This window comes from Rhipicephalus microplus, chromosome 6 (assembly GCF_043290135.1).
Source record: "Rhipicephalus microplus isolate Deutch F79 chromosome 6, USDA_Rmic, whole genome shotgun sequence".
Classification (NCBI taxonomy): domain Eukaryota; kingdom Metazoa; phylum Arthropoda; class Arachnida; order Ixodida; family Ixodidae; genus Rhipicephalus; species Rhipicephalus microplus.
The window spans coordinates 104,223,504-104,234,098 of NC_134705.1; the positions used below are offsets into that span (position 1 = coordinate 104,223,504).

Here is a 10,595-nt window from a genome sequence, read left to right on the forward strand (position 1 = left end):
GCGTATAGATGACGCCGTGGACTGCCTGCATTCTGCCTCCTATTTTTCTTCTGTTGACTTGCGTTCTGGGTATTGGCTAATTCCTATGCATCCCTCAGATAAAGAGAAGACGGCCTTCGTAACACTAGACGGTCTCTTTGAGTTCAACGTTATGCCCTTTGGTTTGTGCAATGCTCCAGCGACAATCGAGAGATTTATGGATACAGTACTCCGTGGACTAAAATGGGAAATTTGCGTGTGCTAATTAGATGACGTGATTATCTACGGCAAGACTTTTTAAGAGCATAACCACCACTTGTCGCTTGTGTTTGAATGCTTACGCGAAGCTGGACTTGTTTTAAACTCAAAGAAGTGTCATTTTGGAGAACAACAAGCCCTCGCATTAGGCTTTCTCGTAGATGGAGAAGGCGTGCGACCAGACCCACAGATGACCGCAGTGGTTCGCAACTTTGAACCACAAAGAACAGTGAAGGACCTGCGAAGTTTTCTGGGTCTTTACTCATATTTCCGCAGATTTATTAAGAACTTCGCACAACTTGCCTCCCCATTGACGTCCCTTCTTCATAAAGACACACCTTACTTGTGAGATGATAAATGTGAGGCTGCATTTCAACAGCTGAAGTTTTTATTGACTTCAGGACCCATCCTAAAGCGTTTTGATCCAGATGCTTTGACTGAACTTCATACTGATGCTTGTGGGCTAGGTGTTGGTGCTGTGCTGGTCCAACTCTGCAACAGCCGTCAGCACGTCGTAGCATATGCCAGTCGGACACTGACCAGAGCAGAGAAGAACTACACCGTCACTGAGCTCGAGTGCTTGGCAGTCGTCTTCGCCATTCAGAAGTTCCGACCGTATCTACATGGCCACGAGTTCACAATAGTGACCGATCACCACTCTATGCTGGCTTGTGGGACTTCGTGACCCGTCTGGCCGGCTGGCTCGTTGGGCGTTGCGCCTCCAAGAGTACAGCTTTTCTGTTACCTCTAAGAGCGGACGATGTCACACAGATGCCGACTGCTTATCCCGCCTTCCTTCAGTACACACCAGCGCTGACAACGATGACATTGATGACTCTTTAGTTTCTGTCTCGTCCGACTTCTCAGATACCAGCAGCTTCAAATGTGAGCAGCAGCGCGACCCTACTCTGGAACCTTTGCTCGAAGCAGCACATAACTCTGTCGACAAGCATTTAAAAATTTGAAATGGCTTGCTGTATAAAAGAAACTATTCAGCCGATGGCCTCCCGTTGCTTCTAGTGGGACCGGAAAGCCTGCGCCAGGTCGTCTTTCGTTCTGTGCACGATGACATAACATCCGGTCATCTCGGTTTCACACGTACGCTACATCGACTACGTGAGAGGTTTTACTGGCCGAAAATGTGGAAGACCACAAAACAGTACGTCGCCAGCTGCGCTATATGTCACCACCACAAGCGATCCACTACTGCCCCGGCAGGTTCTTTGCAGCCCATTCCTCCACCGACATCCCCTTTTGAAAAAGACGGCATCGACTAGCTTAGACCCCTTCCTAAGTCCCCAACGGGCCACCGATATGTTACAGTGTGCGTGGATTATTTAACGCGTTATACGGAAATGGGCGCACTGACATCGGCCACAGCAGCCGCTGTTTCTTCTTTTCTGTTACAACGGGTCATACTGCGTCACGGTGCTCCACGGGTTGTCATCAGTGACCGTAGATGACAATTTATCGCCGATGCGGTCGAAGAAATTTTGCGCCTCTGTGGCTCCTCGTATCGCCACTCCACCCCTTACCATCCGCAAACTAACGGTCTCACTAAGAGAACAAATTGAACTCTCACGAAATTGCTATCGATGTACGTTGATGCTGACCACAGGAACTTGGACGCCGTTTCACCGTTTGTTACTTACGCGTATAACACCGCCAAGCATGAAGTGACTGGAAATTCGCCCTTCTTTCTGCTTTACGCACATAATCCACGGAGTTTTCCGGACACTCTATTACCTTTCTCCCATAAGGAAGATCTTTCCATCGCTCAGACGTTGTGTCGCGCTGAAGAAGCACGTCAACTAGCGCGCCTTCGAACATTGTCTTCGCAAGAACGCGGCAAGAGTCGCTGCGATGCCAAGCATATCGCCGTAGAGTTTTCTCCTGGTGACTACGTGTGGCTGTGGACTCCTGTTCGTGAAGAAGGATTGTACCGCAAGTTTCTAGCAAACTATTCCGGCCCATTCGTGATAGTCACACGTCTCAGTGACGTAAATTATGTTGTAGCCCGAGTCACAGCCAATAACCGGCGTTCGCAAACTACGCAAATTGTTCACGTAGCCCGCCTCAAACAGTACCATCATAGGTCTATTCAACTCGCTCGGCGAGCTTCGTCTGCCACCGGGGGAAATAAAACGAAGATGCACGAGCCTACGGGGCGCGGAAGAAGAGTAGTGGAGCGGCGCTTGGACTGTGTGGTTGGGTGAAGCGTTCTAGGCCTGTCTCAGAAGTACGCTGTTCTTTCACAACGCCATTTCACCTCATCTTTAAATAAACACAGTCACTCGTTACAATTGATAGATAGATAGATAGATAGATAGATAGATAGATAGATAGATAGATAGATAGATAGATAGATAGATAGATAGATAGAGACGCTCAAAGTCGTCGAAGTTCGCAAAGAAATGCTTCGTATATAAAAAGACGAAGGCAGGGGAGATATGGCGACACGTGCGGGAAAGTTTTCATTAAAAAAGACCTAGCAAAATAGACCGAGTTATAATTTTTGGAGTCACATATACATCTTCTCATCAGTGTAGTGCGTCAGCCAGTTGGCAAGGCACAATTTTATGATTGAAGTGATTTCGCACAAGGATTGCTCACTCAATATTCACACAGTTATCATTTTTGTTTCTGAAACAATAAAATAAGCCCTCGAAATGTTTGATCTTGGCTCTTTTCCATCTTTATACCCTGAAAGCGTGGTTCACACGGTTTCAGCCGATGAGCAATTTGTGGCATCAGGTTAGTGAGGCAGAATGCATCAGCGCCTCACGAAACACTCTCCTGACTTTTACAGGTTACTAGTATAAAAAACGCGAGAGTAAATGCAAGTAAAGATAATTTTAATAACACAAACTGGCAATAATTTTCAATGAAAACAGCAATAAAAGTATTGAGCACTCGTAAACTACTCTCCACGCCTTCGGAGATGTACCGTGCTGATAAAGGCACCTCAGCTGTTAAAAAGTATGTTACCGCTTGTAATACAAAAAATATGTTTCTGTTGAAGAAAAAAGATTGAAGCATACGTGAAGACATTATCTTGACCAAGTGTATGTTTCAATGGTGTAATTGTGGCATTAAATATTTTGTGAAATAGTATTCGCATCAGGAAACATGCAAATTTAACACATCAGTGTCTCACATTATCAGAACGCTTCCGGATACAGGCAGGAGAACACCTTGTCTAAAGTGGCTAGGTTGTTACACTATAAATCATATTAGGAATTGGATGTCTTCAATAATAAAGCTTATTCCTGGTAAGTGGCTCTTCACAGTCTTGTTGATTTCCTTGTTGGTACCCCCTCTTTATAAATACTTCAATTGAATAAACTTTCGTTCGTACTATATGTGTATTTAAAAGATTATAGAATAATGCCTGGGTTTCGGGTTGTGCTCTTTTCAGCTTGGACTCAGTTCGAGGGCTCAAAGGGTTAGTCATTCTCCAACTTTGCTAAATATATTGCTCGAAAGAAGTCGATATGAGTATTTCATTTTCGAAGAAAGTGCTATATAGCGACTGCCTTGTAAGCGTTTGAAACCACATGCACCACATGTGACTGAGTGAGGAGAAGCTCACTTACAATCTATAGCTCTTTGTATGAGGCAATGTGCTACCGCGCCAGACAGAGTGAAGAAACGTCGTTAACAACAACTTTTGTATCATTGTTGGCAAAGAATAGTCAACGAAAAAATATCTTTCCGTTAAAAGAAACAGGCAGTGCGAGCTAAACATTACTGTTTCTTTGTTCTATTAATTGGGCTCCAGCGCCGTTTATAATACTATTCCCTTTACCGAGCGCACATTTGCATTTGAAACGTGGACGCTTTTGAAAGAATTGTGGAATAACGTCCTTGGTGTAGTGATATATAGAATAAAGAAGGCTGACTTCTACCACGTACGCCTAGTGATCATAGAAACAAAACGTATGTCTAAATAAAGCAATAGGAACTGTGGTTGAGAAAATGAGATGGATACCGTGTCGCTTGCACGAGTGAATGAAAATATACAGAACAACACTGCCAAATCAAGGTATGACCCACTGTACAAATATTGAAGCGATGATGCGGTTTGTTGCAGGGAAGCTCACATATATTTTAGCAAACTCATCTAACAGTGCAAGAACACTACAAGATGACCATAAACTTATATTTTAGCCTCAATAAAAATACGTACAATGGTTCTACTCAATTTTTGTCTGCTGCCACAGTGCAGCCAGATGTAACGGGCAAAAGAGACGTACTTTTCACAAACATCGGTAACTACACAATCTTTACTGCTAGTAGAGAATTAGCTTCAATGCGTGAAATAGTGCGCTTGAAATATTTTTGGTGATTGTTGCATTCTACTTTTTTTTTAGTCTGGATCTTCAAGCTCTGATTCTGGGCAAAGTCAGGCAAGTGTTTTTCTCAATGCAAATGTTTTGATACGTGATGGTGAATTGATACGTGATGGTAAATGACATCAGAGGAAAAAAACAATGCAACCAACAATGTGTTTGATTCACCTGTGTGAATACGTCGGCAATACAAAAATAAACGTAAGAACACAACGGAAGATGACGGAACAATTTGCTATGGAGAACTGGCATATTCAATTTTACGTCCGATTCGTGTATGCTACATGACTAGACCTTCCTGAAGACACTCTTACAATTCCAATGGCGCCTTCTGGGTAAGCGAGGAGAGCCTCTCACGTTGCGCATATCACTATGTGAAGGATGTCACTGGTACATGGAAAATCCCAGTCTTATAGAACTGAAAAAGCCACGGGGTGCAAAGAAGGCGGTTTTCTTTCAATGCCAGCCGCTTCTCTGTCACCCATAACCTGTCTTGAAATCTAGTGTCCAAACATAGATAGTGTTAGGCCAGTCCAACTGGGCGTATATTGAGGTGTTGGAGGTTTGTGCAAGTTCTAGTTCGCAAGTTTTTTAATGATGAAAATCAGCCCATTGTAGCGAAATCAGTACTCTTCTTCGTACACAATAGTCGTTGACTGTACGGGCTATTGGACTCCTATAAGCGCTTTTGTCGCACAGCTGTACGTGAGCTATTTCTTTACTTGATCGCGTTCTCATGAAAGCACTGTCTACTTGCTCAGGTGCTGTGGACCGGCGTTGGCAATTTGAGACCAGTGGCGTAATCTTTTTGCAGTTGTGCGTATCAGTAAGACAGGGCTGAAGTGTTCATGACGACAAGCTCTGTAGTAACGAAGAGATCTCTAATAAAAGGTGGCGAATTCGTATGCTCCTTATAAAGTAGCATGTTAGGTAACTCAAACTTACTAAGGTACGCTGCTGGGCTAGTAGGTTGAGGCTCATCATTCATATTAGTACGGCGCACCACGACAAGAATACAAAAACGACACACACACACACACGCACACACACACACACACTCAAACGAACACAAACGCACGCACACTAACGCACGCACGCACACACACGCACGCTAACTTGCAATGAATGTTTCATTTGCGATCACAAAAGCACGTGTCATAGCAAATAAAACATTAGTTGCAAGGTAGCGCTGTGTGTGTCCCTCAAGGTTGTGTTGTGTTCATTATGCACTATACCTATATGAATGATAACTCGAAGTACAGAGTTTTCAAGCTACTCTTTCATGGTGTACTTTCCATTGTGGTTTAGAATTCACTCTCTCTTCATTTAGAATTCACTTCAACCAGCGTGTTTATTTGCGCCCCTGATGTAGATAGACACGTTATGTGCTTTAAGGTCACATGTAGTGTGCTTGAGGCTTCTTGTGCCATAACCGGTTTTACTAAAATGGTCTATAGAATAAGTTATACAAGCCTTCTACCTTTATAATAAGCATCTTAATTTATTGTAGAAATTTCTGCGAGAGATAGCTTTGCGCAGCTGTCACAGGTTCTTACGTGTTTAAAACATTGTTTCCACATCCTCTTCTTCAATAATGTTTATTTGCGCAAGCGTATGCGCGTAATTAATATTTGGCCTCATGGAATTTGCTTGGAAGAGAAAGGCCGGAAAGTGTCATAGAGAATGATAATGCAGACCAAGCTTTGATGCACGTGGTGGAGCTGCGTGTCAGTCGTCAGCGTGGGCAGGCATAAAAAAAATTACCCATTCTTCAAGGTAGTAAACAAAGTGTGCTGGTTCAACACAACACCATGATCATGTCTCTATCCATGACACCGAACACTGTATATCACTATCTAGACAAAACGTTGGATGCAAACCATGCTGTATGATCTGCTTTAGTATTGAAATTATGGTGACATTCAACCAAACTTCGCCGACGCGCAAGGTTGTAGAGGGCATACCCCTGTAAGAAAAGATCCATAGGATGTTTTGGCCACCCATTTTTTTTCTTTTTTCTCTGTCTTATGGTAACATGGTAAAGCTTTAGAGCGATTCATTGTCGGAATTTTAGTGTGGCTCTACAATGATAGCGGGATCGTTAATGTTTCGGTGTGTCACACCTACAAAGCATTGTTTTTTTTTTGTGAAAGGCCTGGAAGATCTTATTGAGCAAAAGTTCTACAAGTCTCACTTGAAAATATTCATGTTTTCCGGCACCTGACCCAGCTTGCTTTGTAACTGTCATGGCACATCAGTGCATTCACAGGCATGCGTGTCTTCCCGAACCCTGCCATATTGTCTAGCACTCTTCACAACTCCACAAAACACTCCGTGTTCTCGCAATACTTGTAGGAAAAACTAAGATGGCTGGGTGTAAGCGGCTCAACGCGGTATTTTCGCTTGGCACTGTGCTGAAGTTTTTGATCGCAGGCGTTGAATCACGTTGCTTCGTCGAAGGTGAAAGGTTGCTGGCCACGGACCTCGTCATTTCATTATGCACATAAGATTTCATTAGCAGCACAGAGGAAATAGTTGCGCTGGGCGTGTAAACGTGAGCCTCTTTGTTGAACCGCATGAAATTTACTTGAAGTCGGAAAACCTGTCTTGCGAGTTCGATATAGAAGAAGGCAACTGCTCATGTGTAGCGGGACTTTCTGAAAGCTGCAAGCAGTATTGCGCTACGTTGCAGCACTTCTACAGGCAAAACCGTAACGACTTTCAAAGTAACTCTGCACTTCTGCTCGTACTCTTCATCACATGTATCCAAGTGTGGTCTGTTGTCCCGTAAAAAGCTAAACATGCATGCCGTTCACTTTAATACAGAATGAAGTTACGCCTGGGACAAGTGTGTCTTTAAATAGGGTGAATCACAGTTCTGATTGTAATAAGAGTGCTGCTTTCTTTTTGTTCGCCTATCCATGTTATTGGTTATCAAATAAATAGGGTCATGTGCTTCCGAACACTCACTTATTTGTATTGGGAGTAGTTGATATTCAAAGCAGATATACAAACGCACACAACTCATGCTACAAATACATGAACATAATATGTATACGCAAGAACATACATACACGCACGCCAACCATGCGGGACTATCGCTTACGCGTACGTGTGCGTGTATATTAACACGTGCGAAATCAAAAGTAATCGTAAAAGAATACAGCAGCAGCTTAATTTGAGATTGACTTGGGCTGCGATTCGCACAAAAAATAACCATATGCCAAAAATACAGTCACACACGTAACAAATCAAATTACCTAAAGCCCCTTTTTTATATATACGAAAATATACTCTGCGCTTATAAATGCCTGAATAGTGATAAGAATGCACACACGCTATGTAAGGGTGCTCTCACCGAGGAGAATGAGATCATCACGAGCTAATTGACTGGAACAAACTACCATATTGTGCGTCACGTTCTTTACAACGCGTAAGTTTCTGATTTACGCTGATCTTTGTTGCGCGTTGTTTGCAACCTTCGAGAAGTGACAGAACGATACGGTAGTTTTTATCTTTCCACCGCAATGCGAAGCATTGCGGGACACTGCAAATGTATTTGGATATCGCTTTCTTCTCTTGCGGGCTCATGCATACGTCATGGTGAAAATTAAGGAACTGTGCGGCCGCTTCTCAACGCACTGAACGTGTTAAGATATCTCTTTTCATAATTAACTCTTCTAGCGCCGTTTCCAGGCACGGTCGCTAAGTGGCGAGCGCTGTCTTTGAGTCATGAATATGGTTTCGGCGCGTCCCGTTTTCTTCGGAATAATAATATTGAAATTAACTATTGCTTGGGTATATATGTTCCGCAGCACGGGCTTTTGCGTTCGCCCTCACATTACGCATGCGCAACATCCCTCCTTCCCTCTCTTCATGAACTGCGCGTTACTATCTCTGCTTCTCTCCTACTATATGCTATGCCAATATACCACATACTCACCTTTGCGCGAAGCAAGAGCTTCTATTCGCGTTCAGCGCATGCGTGATACACTGTTCAGATAAGCCTCTCCTTCCTGAACTGTCCGAGTAGCGTCCGGCGGATCCTATTCGACACGCACACCGCCTCTATTTAGCGTTCCTGTGCTTTCTAACTTGTGTATAGTTGACAAGAAGGACTCCATCACCCCTGTCTTTGAAGCGGCTATAAAATCTACCATGGATTTCGAACCCACTAGCTGTCCCGTTCACCCGCTCGGCACTGCAGCTGCCCACTCACGTGGCACTAACTAGTGGTGACCAGTGACAAACTTCAGTGAGAGCCACGCATACAACAGTTTGACTGCCGCGCAATGCGTCACCGTAAAGCAGAGCACGCATCAATTCTTCCTGTGCTCCACAACGACATCCTTGCCATCCAGGAGTCACATGTTTGCGCAGAGTATCTTTCATCCAGGAGTCACATGTTTGCGCAGAGTATCTGCCCGGCTACAACAGCTACATCAGCGAAGCTGTGACACCACTCACAAGCCTGGGAAGCCGTACAGCGGGTTTTACATTTGTGCCACGCTCTCTCAAGCACCTTTTTCTACTGAACAATTTGCAGTGCGACGACTGAGTGGGTCGCAGGCACTGTGCGTATCGACGGTGTTTGCGTCAGCATTGCGCATGCTTTGCCGCCACCTTTTTTACGCTCCCTCCTTCTCCTGACCGCGAAACACCAACGCGCGCCGTGTCTGTTAGCAAGTTTCTAGGTAGAAAAAAACGACTGCTTCCGCTGCAAGACAGTTCACTGGCCACACCGTATATATAGTGCCTAGGTCTTCATCTCCAAGGTAGTGTTCGTGCGAGAATAATTCTGTGCGATGTTGAACAACAAAAATCGTAGCGTCCGTGCTAACTACAAAAGGACTGCGGGTATCTGTGTCCAATCGGAGTCGTCCATCTCTCAGCGCCCATTAGCAGCGATTGGCATGTTCCAGTAGAAACACCGGTCTATCACTGCGTGCTTTGCGCCTACAGAGGTTTTTCTCCTGCGCAACGCCGCGATAAGCGCCAGCGTCAGCGCCGCCACCCGTGTAAGCGTTAGCGCACCATGTTTCGCATATACACATCGTTCCCTTTTGAGGGAAACGGTAGCGTTTTTATCTACGGTGTAACTTGCTATAGTTACCTGTGACGGAGGCATGTTGCAACTTCTGCCCCATATTTTTACATATAATGCAGTAATTGATTTGATTAGGCCTATAAAACACTACGTTTTAAATAAATATTTTTCACACACTCAAACTTTCAAAAAATGTAATTTTGATTTGAAAACCAGTCGAAAACTAAGAAACAGATAATTTTGTTTTCCCAACCACTGGCAGTTCTCAAAATATCTAGTAATTTTCAGATAACCCTGTTTGCCCTCAGTACGCATTTTCAACTCTTGTGGGGCCATGCAGTGAGCACAGCAGTGCCCCTATTTTCATATTGGCCGCAAAAAAATGTATTCGCAAACGTAATTCGAAGAAAACCCTTGAAATATAGTTCGGTGTAACGCGAACAAGCTTACAATATTCGCAATGTTCATTGACTGTCACGCCACCTAGCGAAATTCAGGGGCGTCCTCTCATTGATGATCAGTAGGCAGACGCTCCTAATGCTATATGCTCAGTGGTGGTAGCCGTAGTATAATACCTCTGTGCTCGCCGCAGTGTTAACGCGTTAGCAAGAAACGAACACAAACCACTTTGTGTGTTTTGTGCATCAGTGAATACACTGGACCATCCGTGACACGATAAAGCTGATTCGTTCTTCCGAGACTCGAATTTTTTGTGAAAATACATGGCAACTCCCGCTTTCGATTATAACCCACACAATACAAATATTATCTTCGCGAGCTTTTCTGCATTCACTTTGGAAAGTTAAATCTTGACGTCTGACTATTTCAGTTAAAACTCGCCTTGTTTTACGTGCTTATAGGTTTCGTCAGTGCTTTTGTGGTGCATGCGGCCCATAGCATTCATTGTACACGGGTAGTAGCGCAGACGCGCGATTAGGGCTGCCAAACCTTCGCCTACA

At 44.2% G+C, this 10,595-nt stretch overlaps 1 protein-coding gene across 1 annotated transcript in view; it reads left to right on the forward strand.

The window, feature by feature from the left end:
* LOC142765968 (uncharacterized) overlaps positions 1 to 9,147 on the forward strand; it is a 150,328-nt gene extending 141,181 nt beyond the window's left edge. Inside the window, exons 15-17 of the mRNA XM_075867776.1 lie at positions 3,656 to 3,682; positions 4,611 to 4,646; positions 8,986 to 9,147. Of these exons, the coding sequence (XP_075723891.1) occupies positions 3,656 to 3,682; positions 4,611 to 4,646; positions 8,986 to 9,147 (225 nt within the window). The remainder of the gene's footprint in view (positions 1 to 3,655; positions 3,683 to 4,610; positions 4,647 to 8,985) is intronic.
* The last annotated feature ends 1,448 nt before the right edge of the window (positions 9,148 to 10,595 follow it).